General features: G+C 42.2%; 1 protein-coding gene across 4 annotated transcripts in view; it reads left to right on the forward strand.

Moving 5' to 3' along the window:
- The first annotated feature begins 661 nt into the window (after positions 1 to 661).
- The window catches only part of mgmt (O-6-methylguanine-DNA methyltransferase), a 193,189-nt gene continuing 176,601 nt past the window's right edge, over positions 662 to 17,249 (forward strand). Inside the window, exon 1 of one of the 4 annotated variants that reach the window (XM_061968022.1) lies at positions 662 to 690. In XM_061968022.1, coding sequence (XP_061824006.1) covers positions 668 to 690 — 23 coding nt within the window. In that variant the 5' untranslated portion in view covers positions 662 to 667. Of the gene's footprint in view, positions 691 to 8,817; positions 8,860 to 9,314; positions 9,328 to 9,667; positions 9,801 to 17,249 lie in introns of those variants that run through there. The other 3 variants (XM_061968015.1, XM_061968039.1, XM_061968009.1) reach the window with 3 other exon arrangements.

Genomic DNA, 17,249 nt, shown 5'->3' on the forward strand with positions numbered 1-17,249 from the left:
TCCTACCGGTCGGACGTGCCCTAAACACCTCCCTAGGGAGGCGTTCGGGTGGCATCCTGACCAGATGCCCGAACCACCTCATCTGGCTCCTCTCGATGTGGAGGAGCAGCGGCTTTACTTTGAGCTCCTCCCGGATGGCAGAGCTTCTCACCCTATCTCTAAGGGAGAGCCCCACCACCCGGCGGAGGAAACTCATTTCGGCCGCTTGTTCCCGTGATCTTGTCCTTTCGGTCATGACCCAAAGCTCATGACCATAGGTGAGGATGGGAACGTAGATCGACCGGTAAATTGAGAGCTTTGCCTTCCGGCTCAGCTCCTTCTTCACCACAACGGATCGATACAGAGTCTGCATTACTGAAGACGCCGCACCGATCCGCCTGTCGATCTCACGATCCACTCTTCCCTCACTCGTGAACAAGACTCCGAGGTACTTGAACTCCTCCACTTGGGGCAAGATCTCCTCCCCAACCCGGAGATGGCACTCCACCCTTTTCCGGGCGAGAACCATGGACTCGGACTTGGAATTTGAGACCCATTAGTCTTATTCCATAAGACCAGTGTTTGTCTTCTGGCAGAGGGCGGGGCTAAGAATGTGACCGACCAATCACAGAGCCAGAGCTGTCTTTTCCCCTCGTGTGATTGGTCTTGGTTAGAGAAACAGGAAGAGATGAGATGTCGCATGGCTACTCTGTACGCCATTAAGAGTTTGTTTACCTGTGGTAAAGTATGTTTTATAACATTGGTTATGGTTTTATTACACTTATCCGCACTACAAGTGTTTGTTGGGATGTCCGGCATCAACTAATTTTCATGGTACTACCTAGTAAACATTAACACGAAATAGGACACGTCTTTTAAACATGTCTAAAATGAATTCGGATACATCCATCCATCCATCTTCAACCGCTTATCGCGAGGACAACAGCTCCAGCAGAGACCCCCAGACTTCCCTCTCCAGAGCAACATTAGCAACTTCTTCCTGGGGAATCCCGAAGCGTTCCCAGGCCAGAGAGGAGATGTAACCCCCCCATCTGGTCTTTGGCCTGCCGCGGGGTCTCCTCCCAGTGGGACGTGCAACGAGGACCTCCCTAGGGAGACGCTTGTGAGGCATCCGCACGAGATGCCCGAACCACCTAAGCTGGTTCCTTTCCAAGCGAAGGAGCAGCGGCTCTACTCCGAGTCTCTCTCGGGTGACTGAACTTCTCACCATATCTCTAAGGGAGATGCCAGCCACCCTTCTGAGGAAACTCATTTCGGCCGCCATCTTATTCTTTGGGTCATGACCCACACTTCATGACCATAGGTGAGAGTAGGAATGTAGATAGCTCGGTAGACCGGGAGCTTTGCCTTCTGGCTCAGCTCTCGTTTGGTCACAACAGTGCGGCAGAGAGACTGCAATACTGCCCCAGCTGCTCCCATTCTCCGGCTGATTTCCTTCTCCATCTTTCCCTCACTCGTGAACAAGACCCCGAGATACTTAAATTGAATTCGGATACATGCGTAATGATATTTCTTCTGTAAAACGATCAAGCCAATGAAATATGTAAATCATTACGATGGCAGTGTGTGACTGGGACCCCCCTTTAGAAGATACTAAATCACAATTTGAGACCCATTAGTCTTAGGCCATGTCTACACTAAGTCGTTTAACCCCTTAAACGAATAATTATTTAGCCTAAACCCCGTTTCAGCCACGCTGAACCAGCGTTTAAGGTCCCCCCCTCCTCGGACAATTTTTTAAACGGGTAAGTTTGATTGATTGATTGAAACTTTTATTAGTAGATTGCACCAGTGACGTGCAGTCACTAGAGGTAGGTGAGGCGGGGCCTCACCTGCCATCATGGAAAGAAAAAAAATGTAAAAAGAAAAAAAAAAATTTAATTGTTATATATATCCAGTGATTATACTATAAAGTTATTTTCCATTTAACTTCACCAGTTTTAGATCATTTTTATTCAAAATCGCTGAATTTTCACATTTGCCGTTCAAATACTGAGAAGAGACGGTGCGGTGAACAGCAGCCAGTTGAGGCACGTCACTCAGTGCCTCAACATGGATTGCGCAATGACTCGGCTAACTGCTGGCCTGCTGTGCAGTGAGACTGTATTGCTATATGAATTATATTACACATTTCCATAGTTTAGTTAGCTGAGGTATATAATGTGCAGTGTATTTTGTCAACAACTGTATGTGTGTAACGTATTTCTTATGCTGAGAGATCATAAAACGGCTGCAAAAGACGCACTGGCTGAGGCTCGCCTCCTGCACCCCCGCCGTAGAATTGTTATATCAACTAAAGCCCACACTTAAACTTTCCACGTGCAAGATTGAATCTATTTTAAAAAATTATTTCATAAGAAGCCAAAAAGTGCAAAAACAATAACGTTGGTGTTGGAGGAGTTGTGAATGACTGCAGGGACACAACATTAGATACACCTGCAGACTGCAGGTGTACCTAATTCACAACTCCTCCAACACGAACATTATTGTTTTTGCACTTATTGGCTTCTTATTAAATAACTTTTGTAACCTATTTTTATGGGCTTTCCTCTTTGTGATGTTAAGTTCCTGTTATGCGCTGTTATACAGTATATGCCTTGAGCTCTTATTTTGAAGGCGCTAAGAGCGGAAGTGATGTCACGTTGCGGAGGTTTTTGAAAGAAGGTAAATAAAGTGGTCCTCGTGTAAACTGGAGCCTCCGTGTTTGTTATTTTGTAGTTTCATACAGTATAGGCGACATTTATAAACCCTCGGTTACACTTTTTTAAATAGATTCAATCTTGCACGTGGAACGTTTAAGTGAGGGCTTTAGTTGCGGCGCATGGACTTAATTTCTAAGTAAAGGTAAGACCATAATAACGGTTTTTTATTAAATGTGCTTTTTTGTGTGCTACAGTTTGTATGTGTAAAGTTAAAGTTAAGTTAAAGTACCAATGATTGTCACACACACACTAGGTGTGGTGAAATTTGTCCTCTGCATTTGACCCATCCCCTTGATCACCCCCTGGGAGGTGAGGGGAGCAGTGGGCAGCAGCGGCGCCGCGCCTGGGAATCATTTTTGGTGATTTAACCCCCAATTCCAACCCTTGATGCTGAGTGCCAAGCAGGGAAGAATGCTGGTATGAGCTTTTAAACATAACCCGTTAACTGCTGCCAATCAAATGGTGAATAAGATACTCTTTAGGGTTCATATGTTTGTAAATCTGACTGTGATGAAGTCAGTGCCTCACCATACATCAACCTCACCGCACGTCACTGGATTGCACAGTACAGTACATTTTCCGTACAATTGACTACTAAATGGTAACACCCGAATAAGTTTTTCAACTTGTTTAAGTCGGGGTCCACCTTAATCAATTCATGGTAAGTAAGTCTGCCGTGTATTTCTTGAATCTCCGGCTCTTAACTTTGTATGGACTCATTGATCGTTTACAAACTGAGTTCGGAGAGGAAGTGACGCCAGAAAGAACGCGCCACAGCCACCTTCAAAACAACCGAAGCTAACCACTGAAAAGATGGAGGCGAGTCATCCAGACATGCCCGTGTTTCTCCGTCTTCTACATGTACAGATGCTTGAGAAAGCGATTGCAGCTACTTAGGATACAACACTTCTCAGGCGGCAAGAGAACTTTCCCATGTCCGGGTCAGCTGTGATTCTACTTACCGAAAAACTTCGTCCCTTCCTCCCGTGGATGTGATACAGGCACGGTGTGACTACAAGTATTGCTTTACGGATGTGACTGTGAAATGGCCAGGCAGCTGAAAGATGGAGCCATCCCCCTCGTGTCCCAAACAACTGCTGGAAGATGAAGATCCGCTGCCTGTTTTTCTTTCGGGTGACCCAGCTTATCCCCTGACGCCATATCTCACGAAAGAACACCCCAACGGCGGAGTCAAGCCACAACAATTATACTTTGGGTGCTCTCTGTGCAAGACCCGCATGGTCATGGTAGTGTGCGTTTGGACGACTGAAGGCACGCTTTGGTTCACTGCGCCGCCCCATGGATAATTAACCGGACTGACCTACCATTCGTTGTGTATGCTTGTTTTGTACTCCATAACTACTCAACGCCATGGAGGAGCCACTTAACGAGCAGCCCGTGGTCGCCGCCTTGGAGTACGACCGCCATTTTCAGCCTCCAAGCACAGGCTGGATTGCAAAAATGGACAATGAAGCCGAAGGCAGAAGACTGTCCTGACCAGATATTTAGATCCCGAGATTAACTGTTGTAAAATTTTCTTTATTGCATTGTCTACTTTTCTCATGTGGATTAAAGATTTGATTAATGTACGATTCACTACAAAAGGGCCCCACAGCACACTGGATTCTAGGTCATTGAAATACCACAACACTGGATATTGTTCAAAGAAGATACATTTTAATTCCAAAACTTGCACACAAAACACAAAACAAATGTAAAATGCACAGCAAACTATTTACAATATAGCTCTTTTAAAGAACAACTTCACAGGGAAGTAAAGTCATCTACTGGAGAGCTAGGAGCAGATGGACGCTCAGGTGGAATTATTATTATTATTATTAATTTTATTTTTATTTATATATATATATATATATATATATATATATATATATATTTTTTTTTTTAATATATATATATATATATTTTTTTTTTAAATTATTATTTAACTGGGTAACACATGGCACACTGACAAAGCTTAACCTAATGTTACTATAACAATCTACAAGGTTAATATAGGTTGCTTCTCTTTCTTCCCCTCCATTTATCTGCATTCTTTCGTATCTCTAGTTATCATTACATATATGTATTGTTGCATTTGAACAACTGTATTGTTGATAATAGAGGTAAAATATGGGTATTATTCATTATCAATAGCGCTATTTCTATTGGTATTTGTATTGCTCCATTTGTAGTGTAATAATGTTCATTGTCATTTCTGTATTATTTTTTATTTTCGCTAACTGCTTATTTGCTATCACTTTTACCATCATATTTGTACATGTCGCATTTGCTGATGTTGCTCTATTGTTGTTGTTGTTGTGTTTGCTGTTGTTGTTTTTGTCTCTCTGTCTTATCCCCCTCTTGTCCCCACAATTTCCCCCTCTGTCTTCCTTTTTTCTCTCTTTCTATCCCCTCCTGCTCCGGCACGGCTGCACCAAATGATAATATAAATACATTAAATAAAGTCAAATACAAATAAGGCAACAGAGAAGTATCCTACAAGTAAATCTGAACAGCCGATATGGGCATCTACCCTCTACATCAAAAATATGATTTGCCTGAGAAGCTGGACAGGACAAAAAAAATAAATAAAATAAAATAAAAAAAAATACTTTATATATATATATACATATATATATATATATATTTTTATTTTTTATTTATTTTTTTATTTTATTTATTTATATATATATATATATATATATATATATATATATATATATATATAAAGTATTTTTTTTATTTTATTTAATTTTTTTTTTTTGTCCTGTCCAGCTTCTCAGGCAAATCATATTTTTGATGTAGAGGGTAGATGCCCATATCGGCAGTTCAGATTTACTTTACAGGTGTGAAATAAAATAAAAAAAATACTATATATATATATATATATATATATATATATATATATATATATATATATATATATATATATATATATAAAGTATTTTTTTATTTTATTAAAAAAAAAAATATATATATATATATATATATATATATTTTTTTTTTTTTTTTTTTTTTTTTTTTTTGTGCGTTTTTTGCTCATACGTACCAGGTCGCGTTGCGGGACTAGGGGGCCGGGGGTCTTAAACTGTTGCATTGTTGTGTGTGGACTTTTGATTGATTGGTTGATTGATTGATTGAAATTTGTATTGGTAGATTGCACAGTACAGTACATATTCTGTACAATTGACTACTAACACCCGAATAAGTTTTTCAACTTGTTTAAGTCGGGGTCCACGTTAATTAATTCATGGTAAGGACAAAGATAAGGTTAGGTGGGATTTACCCTGGATAACTTTATCCGGCTTAGTGTAAACGGGGCCGGGTAGTCTTATTCGAAAAGTTTATTTTCTGGCAGAGGGCGGGGCTAAGAATGTGACCGACCAATCACAGAGCCAGAGCTGTCTTTTCCCCTCGTGTGATTGGTCGCGGTTAGAGAAACAGGAAGAGATGAGATATCGCATGGCTACTCAGTACGTCATTAAGGGTTTGTTAACCTGTGGTAAAGTATGTTTTAAACATTGGTTAAGGTTTTATTACACTTATCCGCACTACAAGTGTTTGTTGGGATGTCCGGCGTCAACTAGTGAAAGCTACACGCACTAACATACTCGTTGTTACCAGAGGTGGGTAGTAACGCGCTACATTTACTCCGTTACATCTACTTGAGTAACTTTTGGGATAAATTGTACTTCTAAGAGTAGTTTTAATGCAACATACTTTTACTTTTACTTGAGTATATTTATAGAGAAGAAACGCTACTTTTACTCCTCTACTTTTATCTACATTCAGTTCGCTACTCGCTACTAATTTTTATCGATCTGTTAATGCACGCTTTGTTTGTTTTGGTCTGTCAGACAGACCTTCATAGTGCCTGCGTTTCAACAAATACAGTCACTGGTGACGTTCACTCCGTTCCACCAATCAGATGCAGTCACTGGTGACGTTGGACCAATCAAACAGAGCCAGGCGGTCACATGACCTGACTTAAACAAGTTGAAAAACGTATTCGGGTGTTACCATTTAGTGGTCAATTGTACGGAATATGTACTGTACTGTGCAATCTACTAATAAAAGTTCCAATCAATCAATCAAACGTGTGAAGGAAAAAAGACCCTTTTTTATTTCAACCGTACATCCCGTCAAAAGCCTAAAGACTGACTGCACAGTTCCTGTCTTCACAATAAAAGTGCCGCTCCATCGCGCCTGCGCTTTCAAAATAAGAGTCTCCGAAAGCCAGCACAAACAAGCTAGCAAGCTACGGAGTTTGCCGCCAATGTATTTCTTGTAAAGTGTATAAAAACGAATATGGAAGCTGGACAAATAAGATGCCAAAAAACCAACCACTTTCATGTGGTATTAGACAGAAAGGAGGAACTTTTTTTCTCCTCCATTTGAAAACGTGGACGTTATCATCACTACTGTCTGATTACAATCAATGCAAGTCATCAAAATCAGGTAATACACAAACTTATATTCTTGTTTTCATGAAAGAAAGGAATCTATATGTGTTAAACATGCATGTATATTCATTAAAACACCTTTAACATGTAAAAAAAACAGCAAAATAAATAAATATAAATTATATACTGTATATATCAATGTATGTATATATATATATATGTGTATATATATATATATGTGTTTGTGTATATATATATATATATGTGTGTGTGTATGTATATATATATATATATATATATATATATATATATATATATATATATATATATATACATATATATATATACACACGTGTGTGTATATGTTACTCAGTACTTGAGTAGTTTTTTCACAACATACTTTTTACTTTTACTCAAGTAAATATTTGGGTGACTACTCCTTACTTTTACTTGAGTAATAAATCTCTAAAGTAACAGTACTCTTACTTGAGTACAATTTCTGGCTACTCTACCCACCTCTGGTTGTTACACACGATACTTTTTGTATGTCACTACCTAGTAAACATAAACACGTGTTGCGTCTTTTAAACATGTCTAAAATGAATTCGGGTGCATCCGTAATGATATTTATTATGTACAAGTTCAAGCAAATCAAATATTTAAATCCCAATTTCAGACCCATTAGTCTTATTATATTATAGTGTTTGTCTTCCGGCAGAAGGCGGGGCTAAGAATGTGACCGACCAATCACAGAGCGAGAGCGGTCTTTTCTCTGGTGTGATTGGTTGCGAATAGAGAAACAGGAAGAGATGAGATATCGCATGGCTACTCAGTACGTCATTAAGGGTTTGTTAACCTGTGGTAAAGTATGTTTTAAACATTGGTTAAGGTTTTATTACACTTATCTGCACTACAAGTGTTTGTTGGGATGTCCGGCGTCAACTAGTGAAAGCTACGCGCACTAACATACTCGTTGTTACACACGATATTTTTTTATGTTGCTACCTAGTAAACATTAACAGGAAATAGAACACGTGTTGCGTCTTTTAAACATGTCTAAAATGAATTCGGATACATGTGTAATGACATTTATTCTGTAAAACGACCAAGCAGATTAAATATCTAAATTTCAATTTGAGACCCATTAGTCTTATTGGATAAGCCCGGTGTTTGTCTTCTGGCAGAGGGCGGGGCTAGGAAGGTGTACCGACCAATCACAGAGCGAGAGCGGTCTTTTCCCTCGTGTGATTGGTCGCGGTTAGAGAAACAGGAAGAGATGAGATATCGCATGGCAACTCAGTACGTCATTAAGGGTTTGTTTACCTGTGGTAAAGTCTTTTTTATAACATTGGTTATGGTTTTATTATAATTATCCGCACTATAACTGTTCGGTGGGATGTCTAGCGTCAACTAGTGAAAGCTACGCGCACTAACATACTCGTTGTTACACACGATATTTTTGTATGTCACTACCTAGTAAACATAAACACGTGTTGCGTCTTTTAAACATGTCTAAAATGAATTCGGGTGCATCCGTAATGATATTTATTATGTACACGTTCAAGCAAATCAAATATTTAAATCCCAATTTCAGACCCATTGGTCTTATTCGATAAGACGAGTGTTTGTCTTCCGGCAGAAGGCGGGGCTAAGAATGTGACCGACCAATCACGGAGCGAGAGCTGTCTTTTCCTCTCGTGTGATTGGTCGCGGTTAGAGAAACAGGAAGAGATGAGATATCGCATGGCTACTCAGTACGTCATTAAGGGTTTGTTAACCTGTGGTAAAGTATGTTTTAAACATTGGTTAAGGTTTTATTACACTTATCTGCACTACAAGTGTTTGTTGGGATGTCCGGCGTCAACTAGTGAAAGCTAGGAGCACTAACATACTCGTTGTTACACACGTGAATTTTTTTATGTCACTACCTAGTAAACATTAACAGGAAATAGAACACGTGTTGCGTCTTTTAAACATGTCTAAAATGAATTCGGATACATGTGTAATGATATTTATTCTGTAAAACGACCAAGCAGATTAAATATCTAAATTTCAATTTGAGACCCATTAGTCTTATTGGATAAGCCCGATGTCTGTCTTCTGGTAGAGGGCGGGGCTAGGAAGGTGTACCGACCAATCACAGAGCGAGAACTGTCTTTTCCCTCGTGTGATTGGTCGCGGTTAGAGAAACAGGAAGAGATGAGATATCGCATGGCAACTCAGTACGTCATTAAGGGTTTGTTTACCTGTGGTAAAGTCTTTTTTATAACATTGGTTATGGTTTTATTGTAATTATCCGCACTATAACTGTTCGGTGGGATGTCTGGCGTCAACTAGTGAAAGCTACGCGCACTAACATACTCGTTGTTACACACGATCATTTTTTTATGTCACTACCTAGTAAACATTAACACGTGTTGCGTCTTTTAAACATGTCTAAAATGAATTCGGGTGCATCCGTAATGATATTTATTATGTACAAGTTGAAGCAAATCAAATATCTAAATATTTAAATCACAATTTCTTATTCGATAAGACAAGTGTTTGTTTTCCGGCAGAAGGCGGGGCTAAGAATGTGACCGACCAATCACAGAGCGAGAGCGGTCTTTTCTCTGGTGTGATTGGTCGCAGTTAGAGAAACAGGAAGAGATGAGATGTCGCATGGACGCAACATGGCGACCCTACGTCATTCAGGGTTTGTTTACCTGTGCTAAAGTCTTTGTTTTGTCACATTGCTTATGCTTTTATTGCACTTATCCGCACTTTTAGTGTCTGTTGGGATGTTCGGCGTCAACTAGTGAAAGCTACGCGCACTCGTCGTTACACACGAGAAGTTTTAATGTGACTACCTAGTAAACATTAACAGGAGATAGGACACGTGTTGCGTCTTTTAAACACCTGCGCGTTTACTTTCCAGGTGATGGACGAGCCGCACAACAACAACAACAACAACACGCAAGCCGCCTTTTGTTTGCCGTGACGAGACGGGTGAACAAACATGCATTAGTATTAGTCTGCTGCTGCACGGCGAGCAAACGTGATGGCTTTATTTTTAATCAGAGTAGACTATTAGCAAGGACATAATTGCCAAAGTCCATTATTCTTTTTTTTTTCTCCTCCCCTTTCTCTTTCTGTGGGGTCTATTAGCCGCTTGCTAAATGGCAGGCAGTCTGCACAGTGCTTTATCCAAAGTGCACTGTAGTATTGTTTGCCTCAGAAAATGTTCTCGCCTTTATTGTCAGCGCAGGCAAACCCCCTGTGAGAGCTGCAAGAAGAAGAAGTAGAAACAAGAAAGTTGAGGCACACACACTGTTGTGATCACATACCATGACAGATGTGTGTGTGTGTGTGTTTTTGTCAGGAGGGGGGTTCAGTGGAAAAGTACATTCTTTCTTTTGTTTTGAAACATAACTAAATAAAATGACACTGCAGCGAGCCGTGCAATTAAAAACAATACGCGGAACGATTCATCGCTGCATGGATGCACCTGTCAATGTTATTTTGTTTTATTAAACCTCCGGAATATAGTCCACAGGTGTCAAAGTCGAGGCCCGGGGGCCTGTTGTGGCCCGTCAGTTCATTTTATTTGGAAATAATATGTATCAATAAAGTACCGTATTTTCCGCACCATAAGCCGCCCCGTGTTATAAGCCGCGCCTTCAATGAACGGCATATTTCAAAACTTTGTCCACCTATAAGCCGCCCCGTGTTATAAGCCGCATCTAACTGCGCTAAAGGGAATGTCAAAAAAACAGTCAGATAGGTCAGTCAAACTTTAATAATATATTAAAAACCAGCGTTCTAACAACTCTGTTCACTCCCAAAATGTACGGTAATGTGCAAATGTGCAATCACAAACATAGTAAAATTCAAAATAGTGCAGAGCAATAACATCAATAACTTAATGTTGCTCGAACGTTAATGTCACAACACACAAAATAAACATAACGCTCACTTTCTGAAGTTATTCTTCATTCATAAATCCCTCGAATTCTTCTCCTACGGTGTCCGAATTAAAAAGTTGGGCGAATTACGGGATCCAAAATGGCCCGGCTCCGTCTCGTCGAAGTCATCAGAGTCAGTGTCGCTGTTGTTTGTCCAGCAGTTCCGTGAATCCTGCCTTCCGGAAAGCTCGGACCACAGTTGAGACCGAAATATCCGCCCAGGCATTTACGATCCACTGGCAGATGTTGGCGTATGTCGTCCGGCGCTGTCTCCCTGTCTTAGTGAATGTGTGTTCGCCTTCGGTCATCCATTGTTCCCACGCCGTTCGCAGTCATGCTTTAAATGCCTTGTTGACACCAATATCTAGCGGCTGGAGGTCTTTTGTCAATCCACCCGGAATGACGGCGAGTATTGAATTAAGCGCGTAAGCGTGTCTCTTAATGTGATGTTATGAGCTAGCAAATATAACAACTACACTACCCAGCATGCAACGATAGTTACGAGCATGCGCGGTAGCCCTGAGAAGCGTTGTTGTATGCTGGGAGTTAGAATGTGGTTATGAGCACGCTGTGAGTAAACGTTGAGAACTCAGTTAACACGCCTCGTCTGCATTATTTATAATTAGACAGACAACACACTTAATAGGAGCCATTTTGGGGTCTTTACATAAACACACAAATGGAAATGAAACGTCACATATCCCAGCATGCACCGCGCGCTTCTTCTTCTTCTTCCGGGGGCGGGTGGTTGCTTACAGTACAAGAAGAAGCGCTTCCTGTTCTATGGGGGCGGGTGCTTACCTTGGCGGTTGCTTGCGTAGAAGAAGAAGCGCTTCCTGCTCTACCGGGAAAAAAGATGGCGGCTGTTTACCGAAGTTGCGAGAACGAAACTTTATGAAAATGAATCTTAATATTTATCCATATATAAAGCGCACCGGGTTAAAAGCCGCACTGTCAGCTTTTGAGTAAATTTGTGGTTTTTAGGCGCGGCTAATGGTGCGGAAAATACGGTAAATAAAATGACACTGCAGCGAGCCGTGCAATTAAAAACAATACGCGGAACGATTCATCGCTGCATGGATGCACCTGTCAAATGTTATTTTGTTTTATTAAACCTCCGGAATATAGCGCACGGGTGTCAAAGTCGAGGCCCGGGGGCCTGTTGTGGCCCGTCAGTTCATTTTATTTGGAAATAATATGTATCAATAAAGTACCGTATTTTCCGCACCATAAGCCGCCCCGTGTTATAAGCCGCGCCTTCAATGAACGGCATATTTCAAAACTTTGTCCACCTATAAGCCGCCCCGTGTTATAAGCCGCATCTAACTGCGCTACAGGGAATGTCAAAAAAACAGTCAGATAGGTCAGTCAAACTTTAATAATATATTAAAAACCAGCGTTCTAACAACTCTGTTCACTCCCAAAATGTACGGTAATGTGTAAATGTGCAATCAATAAGCATCAATAACGTAATGTTGCTCGAACGTTAATGTCACAACACACAAAATAAACATAACACTCACTTTCTGAAGTTATTCTTCATTCATAAATCCCTCGAATTCTTCTCCTACGGTGTCCGAATTAAAAAGTTGGGCGAATTACGGGATCCAAAATGGCCGGCTCCGTCTCGTCGAAGTCATCAGAGTGAATCCTGCCTTCCGGAAAGCTCGGACCACAGTTGAGACCGAAATATCCGCCCAGGCATTTACGATCCACTGGCAGATGTTGGCGTATGTCGTCCGGCGCTGTCTCCCTGTCTTAGTGAATGTGTGTTCGCCTTCGGTCATCCATTGTTCCCACGCCGTTCGCAGTCATGCTTTAAATGCCTTGTTGACACCAAAGTCGAGGCCCGGGGGCCTGTTGTGGCCCGGCAGTTCATTTTATTTGGAAATAATATGCATCAATAAAGTACCGTATTTTCCGCACCATAAGCCGCCCCGTGTTATAAGCCGCGCCTTCAATGAACGGCATATTTCAAAACTTTGTCCACCTATAAGCCGCCCCGTGTTATAAGCCGCATCTAACTGCGCTACAGGGAATGTCAAAAAAACAGTCAGATAGGTCAGTCAAACTTTAATAATATATTAAAAACCAGCGTTCTAACAACTCTGTTCACTCCCAAAATGTACGGTAATGTGCAAATGTGCAATCAATAAGCATCAATAACGTAATGTTGCCCGAACGTTAATGTCACAACACACAAAATAAACATAACACTCACTTTCTGAAGTTATTCTTCATTCATAAATCCCTCGAATTCTTCTCCTACGGTGTCCGAATTAAAAAGTTGGGCGAATTACGGGATCCAAAATGGCCCGGCTCCGTCTCGTCGAAGTCATCAGAGTCAGTGTCGCTGTTGTTTTTCCAGCAGTTCCATGAATCCTGCCTTCCGGAAAGCTCGGACCACAGTTGAGACCGAAATATCCGCCCAGGCATTTACAATCCACTGGCAGATGTTGGCGTATGTCGTCCGGCGCTGTCTCCCTGTCTTAGTGAATGTGTGTTCGCCTTCGGTCATCCATTGTTCCCACGCCGTTCGCAGTCATGCTTTAAATGCCTTGTTGACACCAAAGTCGAGGCCCGGGGGCCTGTTGTGGCCCGGCAGTTCATTTTATTTGGAAATAATATGTATCAATAAAGTACCGTACTTTCCGCACCATAAGCCGCCCCGTGTTATAAGCCGCGCCTTCAATGAACGGCATATTTCAAAACTTTGTCCACCTATAAGCCGCCCCGTGTTATAAGCCGCATCTAACTGCGCTAAAGGAATGTCAAAAAAACAGTCAGATAGGTCAGTCAAACTTTAATAATATATTAAAAACCAGCGTTCTAACAACTCTGTTCACTCCCAAAATGTACGGTAATGTGCAAATGTGCAATCAATAAGCATCAATAACGTAATGTTGCTCGAACGTTAATGTCACAACACACAAAATAAACATAACGCTCACTTTCTGAAGTTATTCTTCATTCATAAATCCCTCGAATTCTTCTCCTACGGTGTCCGAATTAAAAAGTTGGGCGAATTACGGGATCCAAAATGGCCCGGCTCCGTCTCGTCGAAGTCATCGGAGTCAGTGTCGCTGTTGTTTGTCCAGCAGTTCCGTGAATCCTGCCTTCCGGAAAGCTCGGACCACAGTTGAGACCGAAATATCCGCCCAGGCATTTACAATCCACTGGCAGATGTTGGCGTATGTCGTCCGGCGCTGTCTCCCTGTCTTAGTGAATGTGTGTTCGCCTTCGGTCATCCATTGTTCCCACGCCGTTCGCAGTCATGCTTTAAATGCCTTGTTGACACCAAAGTCGAGGCCCGGGGGCCTGTTGTGGCCCGTCAGTTCATTTTATTTGGAAATAATATGTATCAATAAAGTACCGTATTTTCCGCACCATAAGCCGCCCCGGGTTATAAGCCGCGCCTTCAATGAACGGCATATTTCAAAACTTTGTCCACCTATAAGCCGCCCCGTGTTATAAGCCGCATCTAACTGCGCTACAGGGAATGTCAAAAAAACAGTCAGTCGCTGTTGTTTTTCCAGCAGTTCCGTGAATCCTGCCTTCCGGAAAGCTCGGACCACAGTTGAGACCGAAATATCCGCCCAGGCATTTACGATCCACTGGCAGATGTTGGCGTATGTCGTCCGGCGCTGTCTCCCTGTCTTAGTGAATGTGTGTTCGCCTTCGGTCATCCATTGTTCCCACGCCGTTCGCAGTCATGCTTTAAATGCCTTGTTGACACCAAAGTCGAGGCCCGGGGGCCTGTTGTGGCCCGTCAGTTCATTTTATTTGGAAATAATATGTATCAATAAAGTACCGTACTTTCCGCACCATAAGCCGCCCCGTGTTATAAGCCGCGCCTTCAATGAACGGCATATTTCAAAACTTTGTCCACCTATAAGCCGCCCCGTGTTATAAGCCGCATCTAACTGCGCTACAGGGAATGTCAAAAAAAACAGTCAGATAGGTCAGTCAAACTTTAATAATATATTAAAAACCAGCGTTCTAACAACTCTGTTCACTCCCAAAATGTACGGTAATGTGCAAATGTGCAATCAATAAGCATCAATAACGTAATGTTCAATCAATCAATCAATCAATCTTTATTTATATAGCCCTAAATCACAAGTGTCTCAAAGGGCTGCACAAGCCACAACGACATCCTCGGTACAAAGCCCACATACGGGCAAGGAAAAACTCACCCCAGTGGGACGTCGATGTGAATGACTATGAGAAACCTTGGAGAGGACCGCATATGTGGGTAACCCCCCCCCCTCTAGGGGAGACCGAAAGCAATGGATGTCGAGTGGGTCTGACATAATATTGTGAGAGTCCAGTCCATAGTGGATCCAACATAATAGTAAGAGTCCAGTCCATAGTGGGGCCAGCAGGACACCATCCCGAGCGGAGACGGGTCAGCAGCGTAGAGATGTTCCCAGCCGATGCACAGGCGAGCGGTCCACCCCGGGTCCCGACTCTGGACAGCCAGCACTTCATCCATGGCCACCGGACCTGTGCCCCCCCCCCTCAAGGAAAAGGGGAGCAGAGGAGAAAAGAAAAGAAACGGCAGATCAACTGGTCTAACAGGGGGGCTATTTAAAGGCTAGAGTATACAAATGAGTTTTAAGATGGGACTTAAATGCTTCTACTGAGGTAGCATCTCTAATTGTTACCGGGAGGGCATTCCATAGTACTGGAGCCCGAATAGAAAACGCTCTATAGCCCGCAGACTTTTTTTGGGCTCTGGGAATCACTAATAAGCCGGAGTTCTTTGAACGCAGATTTCTTGCCGGGACATATGGTACAATGCAATCGACAAGATAGGACGGAGCTAGGCCGTGTAGTATTTTATACGTAAGTAGTAAAACCTTAAAGTCACTTCTTAAGTATTACTAATAATAATTATTATTATTATTAGTAATGTTGCTCGAACGTTAATGTCACAACACACAAAATAAACATAACACTCACTTTCTGAAGTTATTCTTCATTCATAAATCCCTCGAATTCTTCTCCTACGGTGTCCGAATTAAAAAGTTGGGCGAATTACGGGATCCAAAATGGCCCGGCTCCGTCTCGTCGAAGTCATCAGAGTCAGTGTCGCTGTTGTTTTTCCAGCAGTTCCGTGAATCCTGCCTTCCGGAAAGCTCGGACCACAGTTGAGACCGAAATATCCGCCCAGGCATTTACGATCCACTGGCAGATGTTGGCGTATGTCGTCCGGCGCTGTCTCCCTGTCTTAGTGAATGTGTGTTCGCCTTCGGTCATCCATTGTTCCCACGCCGTTCGCAGTCATGCTTTAAATGCCTTGTTGACACCAATATCGAGCGGTTGGAGTTCTTTGGTTAATCCACCCGGAATGACGGCGAGTGTTGTATTTGTGTGCTTCACTTGTTTTTTGACACCATCTGTGATGTGGGCGCGCATGGAGTCATATATCAACATGGACGGAGCTGCGTGAAAAAAGCCACCCGGCCTCTTCGCGTAAACTTCCCTTAACCACTCGCTCATCTTTTCTTCATCCATCCATCCCTTCGAGTTAGCTTTTATGATGACGCCGGCTGGAAAGGTCTCTTTTGGCAAGGTCTTCCTTTTGAATATCACCATGGGTGGAAGTTTCTGGCCATTAGCATGGCAAGCTAGAACCACAGTGAAGGACGACTTCTCATTCCCTGTGGTGCGAATATTCACCGTACGTGCTCCCGTTGTATCCACAGTGCGGTTCACAGGAATATCAAAAGTCAGTGGAACCTCGTCCATGTTGATAATGTTCTCTGGCCGGATCTTTTTTTCAGCTATCTTGTTTTTACAATATGCACGGAAAGTAGCCAGCTTTTCTTGAAAGTCTTTAGGCAGTTGCTGTGAAATAGTAGTCCGTGTGCGGATGGAGAGATTGCGTCTTTTCATGAACCGGATCCCTGTCGCTTAGTAGGAGCCATTTTGTGGTCTTTACAGATGTAAACACACAAAGGAAATGAAACGTAATATCCGCGCTCTTCTTCTCCTACGGGGGCGGGTGGTTGCTTACAGTAGAAGAAGAAGCGCTTCCTCTTCTACGGGGAAAAAAGATGGCGGCTGTTTACCGTAGTTGCGAGACCTAAACTTTATGAAAATGAATCTTAATATTAATCCATATATAAAGCGCACCGGGTTATAAGCCGCACTGTCAGCTTTTGAGTAAATTTGTGGTTTTTAGGTGCGGCTAA

The sequence above is a fragment of the Nerophis lumbriciformis genome, linkage group LG02, assembly GCF_033978685.3.
Source record: "Nerophis lumbriciformis linkage group LG02, RoL_Nlum_v2.1, whole genome shotgun sequence".
Lineage (NCBI taxonomy): Eukaryota > Metazoa > Chordata > Actinopteri > Syngnathiformes > Syngnathidae > Nerophis > Nerophis lumbriciformis.